Below are 26,531 nucleotides of genomic sequence, written 5' to 3'. Positions count from 1 at the left end.
ACCGTGGTGGCTTATGGTTCCCAGCACATGCACACCATGTGTGAAATTCAGGACCTTCTGGTGGAGTGCAAGAGCATGGGTGAATGGTGGGTGACAGATGGGGGCTTTATCCTCAGTGGTCACACCTGACTCCTGCACACCCATTTGGCTTCTTCTTGCACCATGCGTGCCTATTTTTGCAGTGGACAACTTATCTTCAGATGCACTAAGGCTCGCAATAGGGTCAGAAGTCCAGTTTTACCCTTCTGGTCAACCACTAAAAGTTTGCAGCAAAATGAAGACCTCCCTCAAGCCTAGCAAGCCTCAGTCCGAGAGGAGTTAGGTGGTTTCGCTGCTGGCCTCCATTCTCTTCTCAGTAAAGTGGGATCATTCATTTAGCCCTGCTCTATTTCCAGTACTTTTAAAAGGAGCTGCATTTTTGGCAGGCACACACTCCTGGATAAAGAAGTTTCACCATGGTTTCAACAGCAACAAATTTAAGCTTTAAAAAAAATAATAATTAAAAATCATGGTTTTTTTTTTCTTACCTTATACCAACATCCATCTTTTCATTGTGCCCTGTTCTTTGGAAAGGAGAGAAACTATGTGGCTTAAAACTGTGAATAAGGATAGCAGCACTTTGCCTGAATATTACAGGGTTTCGGAGGGGCTTTCCTCTGATAATGAGCAGGAAGAGGACTTGAATCCAAGTCCCAAACTCAACCTTGACTTTTAGAATTCAAATAATTAAAGGGGATCTTATCTTCTTTGCCCATATTTTCTAGTGCCTCACTTTTCTCTTTTGACCTACTGTATCTCAGTGCTGTGTTACACTTTCTGGGAGGTGAATCCAATTGCAGGAGCACATCCAGACCGCTGCCCTCTGTGCCTCCCTGCTGCCTGGACCCAGCGGTGCCAGGTGAGGACAATCAGGACAGCCTTCTGGGCAGTGAAGCCCTGAGGCTGGAGAGCCTGCCCAGCTAAAGCCTGCAGCTTTTCTCAGGGGATGAATGAATATGGGAGCACCATCCGTGCAGATAAGCAGTTATCTGTGCTGCACACACATAGAGTGTCCATTGTGGCATTGCACACAACCCTGAGCTACATCACTGCTGAGTATTGAGTTAAACATCTCCTGTTCGAAGGGATTTGTCCCAATGTCATTACTGCTGATACCTTTTGGCTTACCCTCTCACCCATCCACTGCTCAATAGCTTCTCATACCAAAGCAAATCAAAATACCCGTGTACTCCCATCCCACACCTTTCTCATGTTTTCTCAGTTCCTAAAGTATTTGATGAGAAAGTTCCCTTCACAGAAGTGCAGCAAGGGAGAGAGGCACACAGGCTGATCTTACTCCTAAGATGCATCCTCCCATCTCCTCATCAAAATGTACAGTAGGTTCTGTCCTGAACATCCTCCCACTCCATAGTAAAGTCAATCCAAAGAAATCTTGAGGCACCAGAACTGACAACATCTGATTTCCCATGCTTCTCGCCATGGAGTTGACGGTTGCTGGTGGTTAAGCAAGTGCAGATTAATTATTCCCCCTTCAGCTGAGGCAATTTTAAGATTTGTCATCTCTATTAAAATGTTTTGTCTTCCCTTGAGACCTGAACTCCTCACAACTTTCCCTGCTCCCAGAAGCCCCACAGTGGGTATCACCCCAGATGCTTATTTTCACAAAACTTGTAGGAATTCACTTACCTTTGAGTCTCCTTTCCTCCTTGGACATCATCAAGACAAGCCATGCCCACAGTTTCTTCCTAGTAGGACCCAGGCGGTGCTCAAAATAAATAAATACATAAATAAAATTTCCTTTCGATGCAATAAAGATGCAATCCACGATGTGACCAAGTCCACCAAGGGCTGGATTGCCCTATGTCACATCAGGACCCGTGACTCAAGGTTTGTGTCCTCTGTATGAATCCTCCTCACTTGCACAGCTTGTCCCTGAGCTAAAAATGAAAATTATTTGCTTTATGCTTGGTCTGCAGGTTTGAGGAGATTAAAAATTAAGACTAATGTGAACAACTGGGACAGTCTGTTTGAAAAAAAAAAAAAAAAAAAAAGGGGTTGCAAACCTGGCTGCCCTAAGGGCAAGTGCTAAATTCCCTTAGGCTTTAGTATGACCGATTTCACAGATAACACAGACTTTTTAAAACACAGGTATGCGCTTCAAGTCACCTTGTGGCATGGGAAAGGATTTTAACTCCTTGCAGGGCCACTTTGCATGATTTTATCATAACTTCCTCAGTCTTTGCTGCTTTTGTCTTAAATCCTCGTGTGTGTGTTTTTGTTTGTTTCTAATATAGTTAGTAAAAAATAAATAAAATCTTGAAAACATGAGCACAGAATCGCAGCCTGGTGAGGCTGGCAGCACCTCGGGGTCCCTGGGGCCCAGCCCCTGCCCCAGCAGGGCCACCCCGAGCAGGGTGCCCAGGCCTATGGCCAGGCGGCTTTTGGAGCTCTCCAAGGAGGAGACCCCACAGCCTCTGGGCAGCCTGGGCCAGGGCTCCACCACCCGCCCGGCACAGCCTGGGGGTCAGGGGAACCTCCTGGGCTCCATGCTGGGCCCACTGCCTCCTATCCTGGCACTGGGCACCACTGAAAGGAGCCTGGCTCCGGCCTTATTACACCCTCTCTTCAGGTGTTTACAGATGTCGATAAGGCCTCACTGAGCCTCCTCCTCTCCAGGCTGCACAGTGCCAGCACGGCACTCAGTACAGCTAATTTCCAGGGCACAAAGCCCCCCTAAGGCCACGGGCTTGCAGAGTCTCGCGGCCCACCACCAGGCAGGGTGACTGCTGGGATCTAACCCTGGAAGCTGTCTCCAAAACTTTGCCATGGCATGAGCACACAGCCCAGGAGCCGCTCAGAGGCTTGTCAGCTTGCTAAAATAGCTCGAGTGGAGGTGCTGACAAAACCGGGCCCACACTGCGGTCCAACACCTCCGGCCCTCACGGGGTTATCGGTGACGTTTGACTCTGAAGCATTTTTTGCTTGCTGCCAATAGTTATTCCCCTTGGCCTATTTGCTTTCACATGCTTTCCCTTTGACACGGGTGCTATTTCTTTGCAATATGTAAACACTCAGAAGGATTTCCATGTTTGTTCTTCACCCAGTGAGGCCCATCTTTCACAGCTAGCTGGCAGAACTGACATGCAGAAGCAGCCCTATTCATTTACAGTTTTGTGGGCATTTTTTTCTTTTTGTTTCTATTCTTTCTTTCTCTTTCTTTCTTTCTTTCTTTCTTTCTTTCTTTCTTTCTTTCTTTCTTTCTTTCTTTCTTTCTTTCTTTCTTTCTTTCTTTCTTTCTTTCTTTCTTTCTTTCTTTCTTTCTTTCTTTCTTTCTTTCTTTCTTTCTTTCTTTCTTTCTTTCTTTTTCTTTCTCTTCCCTTCTTCCTTTTTTTTTTTTTTTTTTTTTCTTTCTTTCTTTCTTTCTTTCTTTCTTTCTTTTTCTTTCTCTTCCCTTCTTCCTTTTTTTTTTTTTTTTTGACCATGGTGCTGTCTTTTTTTCTCTTGTGTTAAACCCAGTTCTGTTCTTGTCTCAGCACCCCAGCATATAGGAGAAAAATTCATCTCTGTTGTCAGAAACGCAACGCTTGCTGTCATCCCACATGGGTGTCCTTTAATACCAGAACCCAGCACAAGCTTCTCACGGCACCACATTTCTTTTTACTTCTGCTTCTCATACAGCAGATTTTGGTTACTATAAAAACTATGTCTAAATCTAAAGCAAGCTGCTAATATGTGTGTATATCTGTATATATATATATTTTAAGTGCTTGAGTTTGCTTGCACTGCTCTTATTGTCTATGCAAACACAGACTTATTTCCAAAATGATCCTGGTATTTATGAGCTGATTTGCATCAGAAGTAGAAAGGAACTGAAACCACTGCAAAATCACAGGGTGAATCTGGGTGAATCTGGGGATTGAAGGGCCTGACTCTAATCTCAGAGACTGCAGACAGGTTTGATTGACTAGGTTTGAGGATTTGTAAATTCAACACAATTTGATTTCAAAAAGCAAGCAAACAAACAAAAAACCTTTGTAAAAACTGGCATTAACTGAGAAGCCAGTCCTCTTGGTTCCCTCCTAGGGCTGGAAAAAAAAAAGAAATCCTTTTGAAAAAAATAGTCAATATATTTATGAAATTTCATCCTGAAATGGGAAATATCTTAACCTTTTAGAAATTTCCCCAAGTTCTGCATGAAAAGGAAGAGAGGCCCATAACCCAAAACAGTCCCAGCACAGTGATGGTAGCACACACATAGGAGTTAGGCAATTCTGGTAAAAATCTAGGCATAGAAATCTTCACAGTAGGGATTATGACTAAATTTCCTTCCCATGGGAATTTTGCTGACAAATTCTAACAAAGAACATCCTTATTTAACCTGACACATCTCTGTAGAGAATTTTTTATTTCAATAAATGGCTCCTTCCAATCAAAAATACATTGCTGAAAAAATTTCAGCCAGATTTATTCCATATACATGAATACTCAGAAGTCATATGATTACAAGACACATTTTAGTAAATGCTTATTAAATATATATATATATATAAAAAAGTCAGACTGCCCCAGGTTAATGTAAAAGTGATAATAATAGTAAACTTATTTTATTAAACTAACTCGACTGATTGGACTCTTTGACTGTAGTTTAAACTGGCTCCGTTTTCTTCTGTTTTAATGTGATTAGAAACCTTTCCCTGTTTAACTAGAAATCAGAGCACTGAAAAAGAGTAACTAAATTGGTGCAAGCCTATGTGGAGATAAGGCTAATTCAGTCAATGCCGAGAAGAGTTAAGGGAAGAGCTCCAAGTGTGGTCATCCATCTCCATCCAGGATTATGGCATGGATGATTGTTTAGTGAGAATTTTAGCATATAATGAAAAAATAATAACAACCAAAAGGCAAATCTATGTAATTACACTTGAAAGTGTAAGAAAATATATTACGTTTCAGTTCTCTTAGTGGGATCTCATATCTTCGGTAAAACTCCTACTCCTCCAACTAATTCTACCAGGCAGGATGGGTTGAAATAACAATGCAAGGCTCGTCCTATAAATTACTGTCTTTGAAGAAAAGCTTTTGAGTCTGCTTCAAATCCGGCTGAAGTACCCAGAAATTCTCCATCAATTTCAACAAGCTTTGGCTCAAGCCTTTAATGCCCAGTAGTTAGCCTTACAATGCAAGATGAACTGGAGGGGATTTCATTGACTGGCCTTCTAACAAAAGTCACTCAAACAAAGGTGGTGAACAAAGCCAGAGAAATCACATAAATGTTGGTAAAATAACAAATAATAATAATAATAATAATAATTGGCACAGGAAATATTTGTTATCCTTATTTATTTAATAAAGAAACATAATAAACTTGATTTTTTTTTCCAGGTACAAACAGCTTAATATGTCCTATGATATCGGCTGATATTTTCCTTGCTTTTTTTTGTAGCTTGAGTGATTCATGTAGTAGCTTTTATTGAACAAATCAACAATAAAAATGGTAGCACTCACCATGCTTATAGACAGTGTGGGCCAACTATTGAGTCAGTATCTTTAACTAAATCACTACTGCACTGGGAGGTCATATCGTTGCTGGATTTGGATCAGCATCTCCATTAATAAAGATCTGCAACTGAGGATAGTTGAAGTTTTTGAGGGGAGTTCTGCATACCATACAAAGATACCATACTTTCTTTGGATCTAAAGAAATGTTCAACAAAATTGAAAACCCAATGGAAAACCAACCTTCCAATTACAAAGCCTTTGAAAGTAATTTACAATTCATTTTTTAGATAGTTGCACTGGAACCATCTATAGTTAAGATCCTCTTTCAGATTTTTTTTTTTTGAATTAACATTTTTTTAACAGGTTTTGGGTAGAAAACACAATCAGTTGTATTGCATTAGTACTACAGGATCTCACAGCAAGGACAATAAAACCTTTAACGCAAGGATGAAATGACCAGAGAAAGAGCTCTTCTCTAATATAATCATTGACCAACTAATCTTCCCATTACATCCTATTCATCATTGGCCTCACTTTTATTAAGAATATCAGTTGAATATATTAAGAAGGCAAGTTCTAATATAAGTGGTAAATAATTAAAATATTTGTAAAACAGAGTGATCAACACAGCACAGCTGTGTGAAGGTTGTTATTTATTTTTTTAAATTTTTTTTGAACAGTTTATATTTTATGATAAAAATCAGATAAGAAATGCTTCTTTTTCTAAGTATTTTTCCTTTTTTTTTTTTCCTGAAGCTTTAAAAGGAAAATAATTTTACCAGTCATCAGCCAATAAATGCTTGTTCAGCAAGTAATTCATGTACTATTTCCTAATTAAACAGTTTCATTATAGGCAGCAGCTTGTTTCTAACGATCAATAAATCCCATTGAGAACAAAACATTTTAATCAGTAAGTTGTGTCCTCTGAGTGTCAGCCACTCTATAAACTCACAAGATACTTATATATGTATAGGTATATGTATGTGTGTATATATATATATATATGCATATAAATATAAAAATTGCATTCTCTTTCTGGGTGATATGTACAGTCAGAATAAGATTACAGCATAAATACACAGGGAATCTGTATAAAGTTTCTCTAATTTGAGAAGCCTTGAGCGATTTTCTTTTTTGGGGGAGGGGGGTGGGGACTGGGGGGAGGGTAGTGAGGAGGGAGGAAAGAATAAAGAGTGTTTTCACTTTAAGGAACAAAGAGTAGTTCCCTTAGGTTAGAATCTAATTACATACAAGATTTAAAGGCAACAAAATCTCCAGAGGAACAGCCCTATGTTATACACCATAGACATGGGGTTAAAAGGGCAAGAGAGCATGATTATAATAATACTTATATAGTACATTTCATTCCCTTATAGCACTTTGCAACCAGAAAGTCTTACAACACCCCTGTGAGGTAGGTAAGTATTATTATCCCCATTTTACAGATGGGTAAACTGAGGCACAGATAGGTTCAATTATTTGCCTAAAAATCATGTAGTAAGAATCAGGAATAGACCCCAGGAATCCTGATGGCAAATCCTCTGAATTAACCAATAGACCACTCTCAAGTGAATGCCTGAGACACCTCTCAATGAATGGAGAGAATATATTAGCCCATATTTACACAGATACATAGTCATCCTTTTGACATGTTGTCTTTACATATTTTGACTTGTTTAGAGGACAGATAACAATGGCCATAGACAAACTTCACTGTAACATGTTGCTTTAATTCTTGTTGCCAACCAACCCCATGTGGATTTTGACACCTTTACAACCTGGGATGTAACTAAATGTCAATCACAATACACCTTAAATACATTCTTGATATCTTTGCTTCTCCAAGGCGAAAAGCACAGTTACTCTTCCTTAAAGTGCAATGGCTCATTACAGAAATCTCAAGATTTTTCATCAAGTCCAACCAAACCCAAGTACAATCAGTCTGAAGGTGAAAAAGAAAGAACTTGTCTGCAATGACAGATTTCTCTCTACGTTCCATAAAGACTTTCTCACATTCTATCAAGGCTGAAAGTTTAATAATAAATAATAATCTATGTTAGCATGTAAAACCTCTAATACTTTTCTACAGCCACACATCCACCTTCCACTGTGTCGTCATTTCTTTGGCCTGAAGCTGATGGATACATCAGCTGTAAATATTCCTTTGCCTGCAGGAATGAGGATATTTGTATTTTTTAGGAGATTGTTATTATTGGTTCCTCTATTTCTTGTCTTTCCTCAGTACTCTGACTGTACTGTCTGATAAAATGAAGGATGGACACTGAGAAGACAGGTTTCTAAACATCAGAAGTTACATACAGATCCAGGGGCAATTCCCCTCCCACCTTCTTGATCACACTGTTGCAGGTGTTCCTCGTGACCCAATTGATGTTGTTATTATTAATAGTACTATTTTTTGGAGTAATGTCGATGCTCAGAGTTTCCAATAAGGCTGCTTAGCTCAGTGTTCTTGGGAAAATGTAACCTATCCCACGCCCTTAACAGAAATTTTGCCAGCATAGATGGTGCCTTGGAGCACTACACACAACGTGATGCACTACTTCTACGGTGAGTTTGATTGCAGTATTCAAAGCAGATTCTTGAAACATACTAAAAAATGAGTGCTTTTATTAACAGTTTTACAAACAGAATCCATTACTGTCTAGTTTCCTGAAGGATAGAACAAGCCATTTCTCCTATTATTTTGACATCATTTCCTTCTCTGTTGTTGTTTTTGTTTGTTTGTTTTTGTTTGTTTTTTATTCCTGCTGATGAGCAGTTGCAAGTCCCAACGGGGAGGGCTTAATGTAATAAACAGTTAAAATGTCGCTAATTTGATAGTTTACTTTGCAACAACTTTCCTCTTCAAACGATGGGGATCCCACAAGTTCCTATTACCTTGACTCAGAGTTCATCATGAAGAGTGTAAGGATCATTAATCTCCATGGAAAAAGAGACTTTTTTTTTAAGTAAAAAAATATCAAATATAATAAATTTATGAAAGACCATTCACAACATATACAGTAAGTGTTACATTTTGCTACAGCAGCTGTGATATATTTTTTTTTCTTTTTAGAATGCAAGGTCATACATCGCCATAAGTAAACACACTATTATGAGTAAGACCTTAAATGAATGTATACAGCCAGGCTTTATCTGTGGATAGATATACATTGTGTTTACTGTTTTACAGTTTAGCATATTTGTATTCACACCATTGATATAACAGCTATGACCCTGCCAAGATTCTTCCTGTGCATATATAAATATAAATATTGAGCCAAGTCAAAAAGAGCAGGGTCAAAGGTTATATGACTTATTAGACTCCTGTAGTTAAGGGTAAAAACTCCATTCTTTCTTTTGCAACTAATGTTTAATAAGAAGGCTGCTTCAGTCGTGGTGTAGTTACAGCATTACATTCTGTAAACAATATTTTAAAGCATTCTAAACAAACATTTAAACAATTGATTCTTTATCCCTGTCCGGCGAGAGCAGACAATCTATAGCCTCGTCGCTTTTGCTCGAGTCTGTCAGCTTCAGCTGGAGATTATCGCTTGTCCCTCTGGTGACGCTGTCGTAGGATGGAGGGAAGGACGTGGAGGACAGTGTTTCTGATTTGTCTATTGGCCTGCCGTAGTTTTCATTCATCATGAATGCAATGAGACCCTCCTTCTCGGGTGCATCGTCCTCAAGGATGCTGCCGTCAAAAGTTCTGTGCCGGTACAAGTAAGACGCCTGCTTCATGGAGCGCCGAAACAAATGTCTCCTGTAGGCCCGCTGGATGACAATGGCGGAGACCTCTTCTTGTTTCCGTCTGAGAGTTGTTGTTATTGGTTCGTACGAGATCTTAGACGGATTCGCTGCCATGAACTTTTCTTCCATTTGTATTTTAAGGGCATCCATTTCTCCAGATTCTCCTAGCACCCTTTTTGTAAAAGCAAACAAAATATCCAGGCAATGGATCCTATCTCCACTGACCATGGGCAGGTCCATTGCTATGAGTTTGATTTTGTTTGGTTTCGCTATGCGCAAAGGTTCTGACAGTGCATCTGCAAAGTCTGAAAGTGCAGAATACTCAATAAACTGAGTGGCTTCAGGGTCAAACTTCTCCCAGATTTCATAAAACATATCAAAATCATCCTCACTTAGAGGCTCTGTACTTTCCTCAGTGGCTACACTGAAGTTCTCTAAAATAATGGCTATATACATGTTTACAACAATGAGAAATGATATAATGATATAAGTAACAAAGAATAAAATCCCTACGGCAGGACTTCCGCAGTCTCCCTTTGAACCATTTGCATTTGGAAGGTTTGGGTCACAATACGGTGGTCCGGTGTTCAAAATAGGATTGAGAAGACCATCCCAACCAGCTGACGTTGTGATTTGGAAGAGACAGAGCATACTGTTAGCAAAGGTTTGGAAGTTGAACATGTCATCAATCCCATATTCCTTCTTAACATAGGCAAAATTAGCCATACCAAAAATGGCATAAATGAACATGACCAGAAACAGCAAGAGGCCAATGTTGAACAGAGCAGGTAAGGACATCATTAAGGCAAAAAGGAGAGTTCGAATTCCTTTGGCTCCCCGGATGAGTCTCAGGATCCGGCCAATCCGAGCCAAGCGAATGACTCTGAAGAGTGTAGGAGAGAAAAAATACTTCTGAATGATGTCAGAAAGTACGGTGCCTTGAAAAGAAAAGACAAACAGTGAGTTAGTACCTTGGAAATAACCCCTGATTCCCTTTAGAGAAATCAATGAGGATTATGGACAAAATCAATGAAAAGTTCCACAAACTGGAAGACCCAAGATAAAGGGAATGGCATTCTCATTAGCATTTTCATGCCCATTTAATCCATGCAAATTTTGTTGAGACTATGAGCAAAGGTGTTGATGGTAGGGACAGTTTATTAAGGGAAAACTCAATTATTGGGAATGAGAAACCAGGATCAGTTCAGACAGGACACAGATATTTGCAGTTCTTGGTCATGACCCCCCTGAGCCATTTATCTGGAGTGCTGCTGGTCAGAATTTTTATGATTTGAAAATGTTTTTCTTTGCAAAATATCAGCATTGTGTGCTGGGTCTGTTTTTATGAACTATCACCAAAACGGTGCAAATTCCTACTGGAAATCTGATTGGTTGCTTGCTTATGAATTTTTCCACTTTTCTAGATGGGTGCTAAGCTTGCATCCCTGTGGCTAAACTCTCTTCCCTGCAGAAATAGAGCAGTTTTGTCCAATGCCAACAGTCTCCAGACACAAGGAGCAATGCCCAGCCCATGTCTCCCCACTCCCATGCTGGCAGGGGCTCTGTTGGATAGCCCAAGTCCCCCCTGTATCTGAAATCACCTGTTTGATGTGGGACAGTGCTATGGCCAATGTGACGGCTCTGGTTAACTGGCTGCTATGGACAGGTCCACAGCATCCAGCATCAAGGCTCTGATGACAGCTGTATGCCTGTGATGTTCCCTGGTGACCCAAATCTCTGAAATCTGTGTGGGCTTGGCTGATTCAGTGCCCCCAAAATGCAGGCTGATCTCTGGGCAGCAGGGATCTCCTGCATTGAGACTTTGCAGGTTTCCTGGTCCACCAGAGGGTTTAGAGCAACAGGAGCATCAGTCAATGAGGAGATAGTTCTGTTTTCCTAACAGGTCACCTCTACAGGGCTGACAGCAGCGAGACTCACTGCACCTGCCCACAGCTGACCTGAAGGACTCTTTCATGCTGTTGACCGAAAAAATAAATAACAAAACAATAGCAATTCACATGTGCCCTTTTCACGTGGCTTTTTCACTTCTCTGTCTTAGGCTGTTATCCAGAACACAGGTTAAGTGTATGGAGCCAAACCACATTTTATGGTCATGTACATTGGAAGCAGTACTAGGGTGTGATAGGATGATATTTGTTATCTTCATCACTACCATCAGAGTTTTGGCACTGAACAGATTTGGTTGTCTAATACATCCCATCATATCCATGATTAACACAAATTAGGCAGTGTTACATTGTATTATTTAAATATTAGGATCCAGTTCTCTAAGTGCACTTTATTCCACGAAGCCTTCAACTCTGTCTAATTAAGTTTATGTCGGTCTTTTTAACTTTGGAGTTTGGGTGAAAATGCTTCCCTGCCACTCAGATTCACCTACCTACAATAGACAGAATCACGACGACAAAGTCAAAGATGTTCCAGCCATTGGTGAAGTAGTAGTGTCGCAGAGCCAGCATTTTGATGATGCACTCCCCGGTGAAAATGGCAACAAAAAGCATGTTGATTTTGTGGAGGATGTTCACTTTTTCTTGACTTTGATCATCCGTTTCCACCATCATGGTAACCATGTTAAGGCAGATGAGAATCATGATGGAGACATCAAAGGCTTGTTTTGAGACAACGTCAAAAATAAAACCTTGGTATTTGTTCTGGAGGAAAGGAGAGGGTTGTTAGGAAATTTGAACTGTGTCAAAATGATGACATGATTGTCTCCTGATTCATCAGGAAGTAGAGGAAAATAAACTACATATGGTTTCTGATTAAAATTTCAGAAACAAGAAGATGATGACGGATAGTTGGATGATAGGGTTTTAAAACTCATTTACTCATTACAAACTACTGGAAAAAGACATTGGACTGGGGCCATGAATTCATTCAATGCAGACACATGGCCACTGGCATGGCTGCGTATGTAAATTGGACTGTTAATCAATACGGCAGAACAGTGGGAATTTTATACTACACTGTTCAGTAGGCTTGCAAATACTGGCCAAAATCAAAATATGTAAATTCAGAGTGGTTTTCGTCTGGGAACTATCACCTTTTCTACGCTGGGAAATTGAATTACATTTATTCTATTAAATAAATCTCCATCTATTATACATCATTCAATTGAATTACGTCATTCTTACCAGTGGCCTTGGGATTGGCTTCTGAGGTTTCTTAGATCCCAGCTTTTTCATTGCGTTATAATACTTTTTCTGTTCTTCTGTCATAAAGATGTCTTGGCCACCTAAGTATAGGGTGAGAACAAAGTTGTTACTTTCGATGAAAAGAACTGTCTCCATCCAAAGTCCAGCGCTGCTGGATTTCTCTTTTCTTGTTTCTCTTTTCATGCAGCTTTCATCAAATATCTAACAAGGGTCTGAGAAGATGAAATGCTGGGAGCTGCTTATTGCATGGAAGAGAAGGGCAGGAGACAGGGCAGTGCAGACCACCGGGGGGAGCAAGGCTAGGCATCAGGTCCTGTCTGCACTGGAGATAAGTGTAGGGCCAGAGGGAAAATAAAAGAACTTCAGCCCTCTGTTTAAAGCCTACAAAGCAGTCAGAAACACAGCTCTTGGGTCAGCCTGCTGTATGCCTGAGCATGCAGAATTTGCACAAGACCTCCCATCTGCCTGGAGATGCTTCACTGCTTTCCGCAAGAAGTATAATTCCCGTCAGTATTTTCAGGACACTTGTTCTATGGGGAGATTAAGGGCTGCTACAACTGTGCTTTTGTAAAAGTCCCGCAGGATAGTTGCGTTATTGTTAATCTCAAGGCTAACGTGGCAAAGCTGCTGCTTATAAATCTGTCCCTTGCCCTGGTCTCTGCAGTGCCTGCAAGGTGATATGCAGCATATGCAACTACTTATCTTTTTCTTTTGTTGGTTAAAATTGTCAATGATGACACCAATGAAGAGGTTCAGTGTGAAGAAAGATCCAAAGATGATGAAAATCACAAAGTACAGGTACATGTACAAATTACATTCCCATTCAGGCTGCTCCTCACACTGCAAAGGGAAAAGGGAAAACATGAAAATGACACAAGATCTGCACAGATCAAAACACTAATGCAGTTCAAAGAAAGCTGTCCGTCAGCAACAAAGATTATCAAAGAAGAAAAACAGTGTAACTGCCACTAGCAGAGTCAGCACTCCACGGTCTCTGCTGAAGTTTACTACTGGTATCTGAAATGCCACGGTCAATTCAGCGACATTTCATAATACTGTCACAGCGATCACACTGCTTCAAAAAGTGCAACTTCAGAATAAATCCTATTAAATGTTCTCAGCCTGAACCCAGAAGGGGAAAAGAATCAGTCTTCTGCTTATCCCTAATTTTATACAAAGTGATAGTACTTTGGAAAAAAACAAAAGTATGATCGCAGTATGATTAAATGTTACTGAAAAATCTCTGCACTGAGAATAAAGGTATTTAGAAGTACAATCCTTCTTTTATGATGAGTAGAAATGAACCGTCAGATGGCTGCTGTAGAATCGTAAGTGCCTTCTTAATAGAGACCTCAGTATGCAAAGCATTTTGATAGCAATATCCGCATCAGAAAGAACTTTTCTAAGGAGGAAATGGTATCCAAAAAACCTATGGCACAAACCTGGAGTCACAAATCTCTGGAGTCCTGGGCTTTCAACAGCTTATCTAGCTCAGAGAAAGGAACAAATCAGCCTCTTTCAAAAAACCCTGGTTGCACCAGGGGTGGCTCTGCCTTCCCAGATTCTCATCTGCTGCTTGTGTGGGCACATGCTTTTTTGGGGGGGCGCAAGAGCTGCAATGCCAGTGTTTGACTCTTACTGCTATCATTTTTTGCTCCCACAGTGTCAGTATCTTTGAAAACTTGCACTAGGTAATGTCTTCAACCAGCAGCAAAGCTACCAGAGATCTCGCTGAAGTGCCGAGTGATGTGTTCTGATAACCTTAAACCACATTTACAGCAAAAATACTCAGGTTTGCCTTACCAGCTCCAGGTATCTGACCAAGATGCTTGTACTAGAAGCTCACTTTTCCCTAAGTGCCATATTTTCTCATGTGTAACCCTTGTGCTTCATTCAGCAGCAAGGAGGAGGTACATATACATCTCGAAGAAGACTAAATCAACACCATGACTATGCTGTAATAGAATCATAGAACACAGAACCATAGAATCACAGAGAGGTTTGGGTTGGAAAGGACCTTAAAGGTCTTCTAGTTCCACCCCCCTGACATGGGCAGGGACACCTCCCACCAGACCAGCTACTTCTCTGTCTTGTTGATGGCACGAGGATTTTCCACCATTTGTCCTTCCATTTAGGGCTCAACTCCCTGTTACTCAATTCACCCTGTCAAAATCCCATTCATACCCAGTAGCTACCTCAAAAATTAACAGTAAGAGTAATCTTGTGCCTTTAAAATTATTAAAAAAGAAAAAGGAGACAACATCTCCTTCTATTCAAGAAAACTAAACAAAAACCAAACAAAAAATAAACAAAATACAATAAAACACGCGTGCACACACAAACACACACAAGAACTTTTAAATAAGTTCCAGTAATCAAAAATTAGATCCATGAAAAATATGGTTATCAGTGGTAAGAGCAGAGGAAACACAGAAGACAATTTAGGTTTTTGGTAGACTCAGTCTCACTCTGGAGGTGTCATTCTGTGCTGGGAGTTTTGCAGTACAAATAGATAATAAATTGGTTGTATAGAACCGAGGGCTGCACTTGATTTAATCTCAGGGTCATGAGAATTCAGCACCAGCTGCAAAAAAATGAAGGTCTGCAATGGTCTCAAGCAAAGTAGGACAGGGACTGGCAACCTGCATGTATTTTTGTTGTTGTTGCTAAACATTGTGAATGCTGGAAAAGTCAATGGAAAAGGAAATAATTCCTTTCCTTGCAGTGACCTACCTCTCGTGAATCCACAGCTGCATACATAATATCCATCCAGCCTTTAAATGTGGCCTGAAAAGAAACCACAAAATACATAATTAAGCATATTAAATAAGCCTATCTTGAAATGATATCATCACTGCGATGACTTTCCAAAACACAGTGTAGAGCATGTTCTTCACAACTAATCAATTGTTTCTCCTTTAAAGCAACATGTACCCATGGGTTTATGTTCATTTAGTCATTTAAAATTGTTCCATAATGGTTTTCTCCTGGAGACTTTCATGTTGTTCTCTGATTTTCCGCAATTGCAGGGATACAACAGAAGCTTTTAATAGAAATTGAAAACATGGCAATTAAATCTTGTGAAGTTTGAGTAGGAACTTCTTTTGACCAGGGGAGATGGAGCCCATCCGTAATGCTCGTTCAGACTGACAGCACTGGGTATGTTTTAGGGTTGCACAGAAGCTTGTATCCTGACCTCCTCTAAAACAGGATAAATCAAGGCAATGTCAAAGCTGGGGAGCTGCACAGATCGCAGCTGACTTGAAAGGAGCAAAGACAAACAGCACCCGCTGTGAGACTGGCCAAGGAAACTCAGCCTGCTTCACTATTCAGATTTGCCTCTTTTTTTTTCTTCTTTTTTTTTTTTTTTTTTTAAATCAGGGTTTCTAATTATTTTTTTAAGTGTTTAAAAAAGGAGAGACTCCACAGAAATCGGTATCTATTACTGGAGCCTGCAAAGAAGAAAATGAAGAAAGGACAGTGCTATCAGCTCCTAGAAGAAACACAAAGAAGTGATTTTTGCTATTCCGTAGCAAAAGCCTGACTCTGCTCTCAATATATGCCTCTCATTAGACATGGTCTGGTACCAAACATACATGGCATTAGGTCCTGCTCTTGCCTAAGCCACATTACCTTCATAATAGTCTGCTGGTGATGTTTCTCATTTGACTTTTGACCCACTTAATCTTACCCTGGATTTAAAATCGGTGAGTAGATAATGAGGCATTTTTAGATGCATTGATTTAATCGGATTTGCACTAGCATGCATGAAAGACCCATGCCCAGTATTTTTTTTTTAATCCTACTGACAACTAGGTTGAATTTTCTCTGTGGTCTGTAGGCATGCAAGTCCAGATAATGCTAATGGGAATTTGGCCAGAGGTTCCCAGGAGAAAACCAGGCATTTCTGTTGAGCTGGGTACATCCAGTGGTTTTAGAAATGCTCCATTATATACTTTCTGTTATTAAATTAGCCCTGAAGGTAATGCAGCCATTCGGTTTTCCTCTGAACACTACTGAGCCAAAGGAAAATGTTGTACCAGAGGTCAACCATATTTATTTCTCATGAATGTATATAAAAATAGTGTTTGAAAGGGTATATTTCTTAATCTACTGAGTAAAAGAGATTAACCCCCCATATCAGAACCCTTTGGAAAATCTATGCCATGGTACAGTGTATTAGAAAACACTTCAGATATAAAGTGTGTACAAAAATGATCAGCAGTTTTATCGAAACAACTAATTATTTAAACCTGTCACACCAAACCTCCTTAGCTCTTCTAATATTTTATTTTTTTGCTATTCTCTTTCTAATCTGCTGAAAGATTTACTGGTGTCATCACAGCCACTTGCAGCTCCCAGCTCAAACTGCTGTTCAGGAAGGTTGGACAGGATGAAACAAGAAACCCTTCTGCCTGTGTCACACAATGATATGATCTTAGCCTGTACTTTTCTCCCACGTGGGAGGAAATCTTTCCTCTGGAGTAGCTATTTTACCTCTCAATGTGTATCACAGAAGCAAGAGACTCTACTGCAAGACAGTGGTTTGTAGTGATAACAGATGATGAAGTGTTCTGATGAAAATAAATACTAAGAGAATGAAGAACTGTGATTTTCTGCTTTTCCCAGTTGTCCAGAAGGAGGGGAATTAAAAATCCACCAGGCTTCTGGAAAGCTTCCCTAGACACTTCATCTGCAGAGAGTAAGAGATACTGAGAATGAAAGAAATATAACACTGGGGAAAGAAATTATTTATCTGGAATTAGTAACCACTTACACTCTGGATAAGGAAGTGACAAAATCTTCATGGGAGTGTTTGTGATATTATCCTGCCTGGAAGCTATCCAGAGAAACACCATTTTCTACTGAAACTGTCATGTGATGAGATTATCTACTGATAAAATCCTGGGATGGGATTACGTGCTGTTATTTGACTGGTGGTTAGAGCTGCAGTGCAGCAAATTAGTGGGGAGGATCGGTGGGCCGGCACTACATGCCCTCAAGCCATTTATTGTATAACCAAATGGTACCTTAAAATAAAACAAGCCTCTACATCTGCCTGAGGGAACTTTTTTTTTCTAGAAAAGGATTGCGATACTGACATGAAAATGACTGCTGTTGAAGACAGTAGTATTGGTCCCCACGTTTCTGAAATGCTTCTTCAAGCTTTGCTACTGTTGACAGAAATTTCTGAAAGCTAAGACAGAGTTGCCAACAGTACAGCCAAATTACTCATATTTAAGACGGCTGTCCTAACACCACTATCTGCTGGCTTTTCCGTTGATTTTTCCAGTTTGTTCAATTTCATTGTATTATCAATTTTATACCAAATATTCTTTTAATGATTATTTTGCTGGGGAGGGCACCACCGAGCACTGGACACACCAGAGCACCCCAGGTGCCTGCATAGCCACTGGGCTATGTGGGCTCCAAGGGCACTGCCTCCTGAACCACTGCTTGCTCCTGATCTTTGCATATACAGAGAAATAAGCTCTGGTGTACCAAAATATGGTTTGTTCAGAAACGCATTGATTTTCTGAACATTTTGCATCCATGGTGAAAGTAAAATGCAGTATATTGTTTAGTGGAGTGCAAGAGATCATGTCACTCAGTAACTTTAGACACACGCCACTGTCTCATGACCATTTTGTAGCTGATTTATGAGCTCAGTCGTGACTTCGCATCTGGCCTGAGGGGCTGATTTAACTCTACAGCTCCTGGTTGCTGCACTGGTCTAGGAGGGCTCCCGTTGTCTTTCCATTCCCTGTCTGGAGACCCAGAGTGACAAAGAGTTGTAGGACCGAATTGCTGTAAGTCTCTTCCCCGCTAAGGAGCTCTTTTCCAAGCAAACCAGATGCTGGGTGAGAAACGACTTGTTCTCTTGGTATTCTTCAATAGATTGCTGAAATTACAAGCAAAAAAATATGTGGAGGTGTTCATAATATGACGGCAAGGATCCTGCATTGGAAATGAAGAATTCCTACTGGAAATTTAAGATATGTCTGTTGAGATCTGCAAAGCAATTCTGGGAATATAGAACAAGCATTACTGAAGCACTGGGTTGTAGTAATAATTTTTCCTAATAGATTAGGATGTTAAGGGATTAAATCCCCAGCAGAGTGAATCATCCTTCTTGTAAATTAGAAAGTCATGATAATAAAGATCTTCTCCTCTCCATGAATAAGGTATTCCCCTTGCTTGTAGAATGAGCGGAGTCTGCACCCTATTTTAGTAACCTGTTGTGAGACAGTCTTCTTGTGAGCCCGAGAAGCTTAAATCTGGAATCACCACTTCATAGGGACGTTTTCACAGACTCATTAATTCAAAGAGGTAGTAGCTAAGACATCTTCAGAACAACATCACTGATCCTAAACGATGTAGAAAAAAAGCAAAGGCTATTTGGGAAAAGTTTCATGAGGTTTTCAGCTACGTTGTCAGAAAGTCTGCATCTGGATAGCTGTAAGCTTTAAAGGTGCTGTAGTAGCAACTTTTCATTTCTTTCAAAGGCACTGTAGAAGTGAAGACAGAACATTAGGCAGACGGATTTGCTTTACACATTTCCATTTGGATTTTCAGATATATATCCCAGCATCTAAAGGTAATTCAGAGTCATTTAAAGAAGCTGAAAATGTCAACACTCAAAAGACAAGTCCCACTTAAAAGCTCATATTTTGCATCCCTGCGGGTTGTAACCAAAATGCTTATCTCATCATTGCTACATGCTGTCTCGGCATGCACAAAGATGCAGCAATGTGTCTGTCCTCTTAGGCGAGCTGAGCTGTTAACTGATCCCCTGCAATTCCTAAAGCAGCTTGCTCATGAAATGCGAGCCCATATGGAGCATATTTGGCAAGAAGTACCTGTAACCGACACTCCTCGGCTGGAGTCTGGCAAAAGAGATCCAGATGTTTGGGCTCCTTTTCTGTGGGTGTCATCTTTACATTTTATTGCCTAAGCCTGTTGTTAGCAGCAGACAGAAGAGCTCCAGGTGCAGGATGAAAGTCGAAATCAATCCCCTAATGGCATCTGGCTCCTGCTCTTCCTCCTGGAGGAAGGAGCCGGCACCTGCCCTAGAAGCTGAGCAAGGTTTTAGGACTCCTTCATTTCCAGTTATTTCCAGACCAGTTATGTTTTTGCTGCCATCACTGATCCCAAAATAAGGCAGTCCCACATGCTGAATGCAACCAGTATCACCAGTGCCAAGTGCCCAGCAACTGGTACTGCAGGCCAGCAGAAGAGACCACTTCAGGTTACTCCCTTGTCAGTGCAAATTTAGGGAAAATTGCAGAATTTCAGAAAGCTGGAGTTTGGGTTTTGTAAAAGAAATGGTGAAGGAATAACTCTACACTTTCCATCAGCAGGACCCACAAACTCAGGCCTGTCTCCTTCCTTTTTAGATGATAAAGAGATCTCAGAAATGAAAACAACATAGGAATTCATTATCTGGAATTTCAGTGGCCATCTGGAAGAAGGCTGCTCAGGTCTGGGTTCGTAATATTTACTTAACTCAGAGGCAGGTCTCCATAACTTGACTAGAAGAGAAATTCTGATACCTTCCTAATTCCTGTGTTCTTTAGAAAAGCTTTGCTTGGTATACCCTCTGATGCATTTTTTGACCAAACAAATGAGGCATCTGGCATGCAGTCATGGAGGAGATAGAAGCTTCAGGTGAGGCGCAGTACTTTAAACCTGGAAAATTTTGCTCAGCTAGATTGGATGTTTAAGTAAAAGACAAAGAAAGCACTATATAGAATGGAAAATCTAATTAAAGCTGTTCAAAGTGAGTTAATCTACCCTTCATGGGTGAGCTGAATATCATAATTACATGCAAAAGATGAAAGCTCCTACTCTCAGTTCAGCTTTTTGACATGAAAAGAACCAAAAGGGGTTTTGCACATTCTAACCCTTCTGCTTTCCAGAGGCTATGAAAGCAAAGACTCCATGGACAGTATTCAAAAAAACCTCGAACTCCAATGTATGTGTACCAAGACCAGAGTATAGAAGGCTAAAGGAGAGCTACTTCACAAAGATGGCTCATGTGCCTGTGAAAGATTAAAAATACATCTGGTGGAAAGCAAATTTGCATCAGGGGAAGCAGTAGGTGTGGAAGAGAGGATGGGGGACCTATGAGAGGCCCACGTCTGCTTGGAAGGACAGGTGGGGGCATGAGGCATTGCAAAGGGTACTGGACGCCTATGTACGACAACTGAACCAAGCACCCAGCATGCAAGATTTTATCTAAGTGATGACGCCATCACAGGCACTTCAAGACAGCAACCTCTCTGTCCAAGGATGTACCCAAGGATTTGTTTCACTCTGCCTACATAAAATCCAGCACAACCAACATTCCTAGCATGTGTCCGTCCCTTGCCATCACCAGGCTTCAAAGCAAATTAGGAACAACAGAAAAAAGTATCACTGCTACCATTTTATATGAGGGCCCCATGGAACTGAAACACAAAGCAATTTGCCTTAAACCACTCTGCAGGCCAATGGCAGAGTCTGGACAGAGGATGGAGTCTTCTGTGGCTGTACTCATTAGGCTGTGCTGTCTTCCAGCACCTTCAATCTCTGTGTATACAACCCGTTTATCCATGTTTTACATTTCCTACTGAAAAAGGTCACAAAAGTGTCTCACTTCTGTCTTTATAGATCAAACACAGCAAAGGACTGTAAATCAAGATTCCTCCCCAACTCCAGCTTTATACAATAACTTAGCTGAGCAGTTGAAGGTACTGTAACTTCATTTTTTTTTTCCTGGCAGGGAACAATGATGTCCCAGTTGATTCAGGCAGGCCAGTGCACTCTGCACAAAAAGTCCTCCCCCTGCACCAGGACTTTTTGTTTCTGGATCTGAACTTCTCTTTGGATTACAACATTGAAAAAATAGTCTTAATTCACCTCAGTAGCTCAATCACCTCTAAGAAGACTACATTAGTGATGCATCGGAAGCTCAGAATAAAACCAGAAGCTGCCATAAATACCTCTAGGCCAAATGAATATGCCATATATGAGTCATTTTCACTTGAGGAAAGGCATTCCCCTAATGAGTATGGCTCAAAACAAAACAAAACAAAACAGAAAACTATAGAGGTTAACTCAATCCTATGATTCTGATCCATTTCAATGGGAATAAGCAACACTTGCCCATTAGAGTATACTTTCAGGTGGTCGCACTTACCACTTGTAGCAGAGCCAGGTACCCAGCCCCAACATTATCAAAGTTAACTTTAACTTTTGTCCAGTAAAATGTGCCAGAAACATTATAGAGTATGCAGTCACTCATGTTGTTAATTATTTTAGAGTCTAAAGGCATATCTCCTTCTGTCTTATTAATGCACTTCCCAAACTTCCCAGCAAACAGGTTCACTCCCATGATGCTAAAGATGAGCCAGAAGATGAGGCAGACAAGCAGAACATTCATGATGGAAGGGATGGCTCCCACGAGGGCATTGACCACCACCTTAGGTGAAAAGGGAGAGAGAAAAAAAAAAAACAGAATTATTAATGTTTTTTCCAGAGGGAAGATTTTTTTTTTTCCAGAGGAATCTTTTAATTCAGGAGCGATCTGCAAAGTCATCATGACCTCCCAGCTCCTACTGGATAATACACTTCAGTCAGACAATCTCGAATAATCATGCAATTAATTGGAAATTACTGGGGCGCATCACTATCTCAAAATAGGCCAGAAAAGGTTTCTGAAATCTTTTACTGAACTCAAGCCTCCATAACGCTTAGGATGTGAACTCTAGCTGTGATTAATTTGGTTTGTTTAAATACTAATTTATTGAGATATACCGTACTAAATCAAGTTCCTCTCCATGGTCAGTGCGCGTGATTAAATCAGTGAAACCATTATAATTTAACAGAAACAAACAAGCAGATAACAAAAACAATAACAAAACACCCTTTAAGTTTTCCCATGACATGCTGTGAAGTTCCACCACACCAACCCAGGCAGGGCTGTAAACCCCTGTGTAAAACCATATATCAAAATGAAGTTCAGAAGGAGTTTTTAAGGTGTTGGCATGACAGCATGGGTAATGGACACCATTCTGAAGCCGTATGAAAGGCATAAAGGTCAGAACATCTACCGATGCTCTACAGCTGCCAGTTTTGAACACAGCTTTATAATACCAGGGGATCAACCAGTCAGCATGCACTTTATTTAATGTCTCAAGTATTAAGAAGTTATGCGTGCCAGACGTCATGCTAAAGATGATTTCTGAGAGAAGAGCCCTATCTCAAAATGTAGTTCTTCCCCTTCCTCTGACCATAGTTTATAAGGTTTCTCCATACTCATAGCTTTTGGAGATCCTGCCATTGCATGGTCCAGGCAAAGCTGCCTGATAGCACTGCTGAAGACACCAGCCCCTCTGCATGGATTTGTCTCCATCTCTGTCTCATGCTTTAGAGATTAAAATCTGGTAGGCAGACACTGAGCACTTCCCCTTCTATGTTTCTGAAAGCGAGACAAGGTGATATTGATCCATAAAAATTAAATTTTATTCAGTTGTGAATCTGATTATGGGAAATGTCAGCTCTTGTTTTCTCTTGTGTTACTGTCCAATTTTCTGACAAGCCAATAATGTAAAATTTGTTTCCCTGTCATTTTTTTTCAGTGTTGAGGAAGAAGAAAAACCGGAAGAGTAAAATGTGCATGTATAGCGGCAGCTTCATCTACAATATACAATACAAAATTATGTAAAGCTTTCAAAACCCAGATTTGTATTTTGTGCATTTATGAATGAAGATAATTTTCACACAAGAAAAGCTGCTTGACCTTTTTTGTTGTTGTTGTTGTACAAGCTCATTCCTAATGACTTTTCATATTTTCCCCCTAATTTTTTCTTTCAGTTTTGGATGTTTTTCAATTCCTAACCTAATTAAGACTGAGTTTACTGTGATAATAAAAATGTGAAATAATTCCCAAATCAAGGGCTTTTTTGAAGACACTCTCAGCCCTTGTCAAAATAGCTTTAATTTGCTTCTATGTGTGGCAATGTTTTTGTTCGACTTTAATCTGTGCCAGCACAAAGCCACTGCACTTATGTCACATCTGCACCCACCTCCCATCCGTAACCCTGCCACAGGACACAGACATCAAGGTTTCAGCAGGGTGAGCCACGGCCGTGCCTGCATCCTGCTTTTTTCCGTCTGCCAAATTATGGTCAATAGCTCGTAGATAATGAAACATGACATGAAACTGGAGCAAATCCTGCAACACCTCTCCAAATGAATTATTAACAGAGGATTTGATTCTTCTCTCCCTGCTGCTGCTCTTACACCAGCCTGATGCCATCTGGCCTCCTGGAAGCGCTCCTGAATTGCACTGGGACAAGCAAGAGGTCTTAAAAGACCTGGATATGTGAGGGCAAGTTATTATCATAAATTCACATTAAAAGTTTAGCTGCTAAACTTGCCATGGGAAGGGCTGAATTTCTGCTGCATCTTGAAACAGTATCATATATAAGTACTTTTAAGAAAAGGTTTCATACCTCTTGGTTTCCATCAGTGCTTTTATAGGTGGAACCACCTTCCCAGTGACTTCTTGAGGGATAGCCTAGAAACCGAGCCACCCCATGCCCTAATTTTCAGTGGTCCAAATCTCTATCTTGTGTACTGAAGGACTGTAATAGTCACCTCGTTTGTCAGACCTGCCCGAAGGCCTGTGTCCTGCTGACCAGCAGTCCCAATCCCTAAGTCCCTCTTAGCTGCTGTTTTCCAAGAAATGTCCCCAGTGACCTACTTTCCTGCTCCCGCCGTGTATGATGTGTGTGGTTTTATTAAAATGCATGTTGCACAACTGATCTGGTTTTTGCTGTGATCCAGATCAGTCAGTATAATTCCCTTATCTGTAATATCACTTACTACCCCACTCACTTTGTGTCCTGTCAGCAAAGATTTTACATTTTCTTCTAGATGCTAAAGTCCAGATTAAGGACAGTTCTTACTGTGAAGAATCCCTCACCCTGGGACACTCATCACTGAATTTACAATGTCATCACTATTTACAATTAGAATTTTGAGATCCACCATCCATTTTAAGTTAATTTAAAGTATGTTTACTTGGCTTGGTACAAAGCTCATGGTTTTTATCACAACATCCCGTGGTATCAGATCCCTCTCTGAAATCTAAGGATATTATATCAGCACAGTTACCATCATCAGCATGATTTGTAATCAAATCAAAGGACCATATCAGTTTCACAAGAACTATTCCCATGAAATCATGCTAACTAGCATTAATTATGCTATTTCTTTCCTGCATGTATCTTGTAGCAGCCTCACCATGACTTTGCCTAGGATCAGTTTCACATTAAACAGTCTATCATCCACCCATTTATCCTTTTGAAATACTGCAATAACCCTCCTTGCTGGGAAGAGCCTTGCAGAGAAGTGGAACCTCTGGAAATAATTCCCTGATGGGCAAGAGATGGGGAGACATGGAGACTGCATGACCTGGGGCAGGCAGACCTAAGCTAATTTACTGTGGGCATGGTTTGGAAAAAAGTGGTGGCTGATGGGCGGTGGCGGCAAATGCACAACATGACTGGTCCTAAGGTATCTTTATATACCGAGTGTATTCACTAAAGTGTTGTTTCGGGGGGACAGAGGGGCAGGATGGCCTTCTGCCTTATTCTGCAGACCTCTCTGATGGGATGAGGGGTGCCAACACACACTTACTTCCAACACACAGGTCATTGGCCATCCATCAATGTGCTACTCTGTGCCTTAGCCTCAGGACCAGTTGTTTCCAAAATTTAGGTACATGAACTAAGTCTTTTACTACAGTGACAACTTTCTTGCTCCTGCTCTTGCCATGCAGAAATCCTTGAGTTATTCAAGAGACAGACTTTATACTAGAGCAAACTATTATTATTTCCTTACTGTCGGTGTTTGCTTCTCAACATTATCATGATTTAATCCATCACTGCGCTGGCAATTTTCCTGTGCATTCTGGAGCATATGAACTCCTAATAATAAAAGGTCTAACTGTCCCTAGTTGTGTTAAGTGTGGTTAGACACACCAAAAATAAAGTGATTTGATTTTCCAATAGCACGTATTCTCAATTACACTTTATCATAGTTTACAAGCTAATTCACTACCTCTGGTAGCTCAGAAAGACTGAATACATTTCAGCTGCAGCAATGGTACAGGAAGGAAAAGTGACGTTGAGTCAGGCACCGGGGGGAGTGACAACTATGGATGTGTTTGTAAGGAAACTTGCTGGGCTGATGCAGCACCACGTGTCTACGCCATGTCGGATCTCCACCAAGCCAACCTCTTGCTGTTCTCAGAGAGCCTCTCAGAGATGTGCGCATTTTCACATTAGTTCTTTCCTATTTCAGTTTCTCACTCTTCCAATGCTTTGCTCTAGTCTGCCCACTGCTTTTAAGTTTGAATCCAATTTAATTAAGCTGACACAAAGTCACCAGGGAGCATTCTTATGTCAGCTTAGAGTATCTTAAAGGGGTTTCACTTGAGTTTGCAAATCCACCAGTAGAAGCTAAGCCTTCATAAGCCAAGTATAAATTGATTTGAGAGAGTCCATGCCCAAATCACTCTGGTAGTTAAACTACTACAGCTTTTGCAGAGCCAACTTTTGTTCAACCATGTATGTTTCGTAAAGATGGAGTGAGGTCATCAGATGGCCTAAGACTGAGACCCTTATTAACGTCAGTAGTGCAACATCACTTTGTACCAGCTGAGGAACTGCAGTTTGCTTTTGTTCTGTTTTATGAAAAACCTTTACAATATTGCCTGTGTTTGTTGGAAGGGGTGTGGTGAACAAACAATGCAGGTCTGAGTGCCCAGATGAATAGATCCTTTTGAATCTTTTTGTTTTAATACTAACACAGATGAGAATGGTCTGTGGTTACATTTTTCCAATCTTCATCCACACAAATTATGTGATTTAGAGAATCACAAGTTCTGTGGAACAAAACCATAGATCCTTAACATTGGCTATCGACAGAACAGGCAAACTACGGATAACAGGTTCTCACACATTGCCCTATTACCAGGTTTCCTGGGTTGTCTCACAGGTTAGGCTCTCCTAGCCTTCTGTCTGTCTTACTGCAATGGTATTGCAATGAGAACAT

The 26,531-nt window shown here is 40.6% G+C and overlaps 1 protein-coding gene across 1 annotated transcript in view; it reads right to left on the bottom strand.

The window, feature by feature from the left end:
• Positions 1-7,205: 7,205 nt before the first annotated feature.
• LOC106036851 (sodium channel protein type 5 subunit alpha-like) overlaps positions 7,206-26,531 on the bottom strand; it is a 193,531-nt gene continuing 174,205 nt past the window's right edge. Inside the window, 6 exon segments of the mRNA XM_066991437.1 lie at positions 7,206-10,187; positions 11,651-11,921; positions 12,405-12,505; positions 13,124-13,265; positions 15,159-15,212; positions 21,607-21,888. Coding sequence (XP_066847538.1) covers positions 8,953-10,187; positions 11,651-11,921; positions 12,405-12,505; positions 13,124-13,265; positions 15,159-15,212; positions 21,607-21,888 — 2,085 coding nt within the window. The 3' untranslated portion in view covers positions 7,206-8,952.

This window comes from Anser cygnoides, chromosome 2, assembly GCF_040182565.1.
Source record: "Anser cygnoides isolate HZ-2024a breed goose chromosome 2, Taihu_goose_T2T_genome, whole genome shotgun sequence".
In the NCBI taxonomy this organism is placed as follows: domain Eukaryota; kingdom Metazoa; phylum Chordata; class Aves; order Anseriformes; family Anatidae; genus Anser; species Anser cygnoides.
This window is presented reverse-complemented; position numbering and strand designations above follow the sequence as displayed.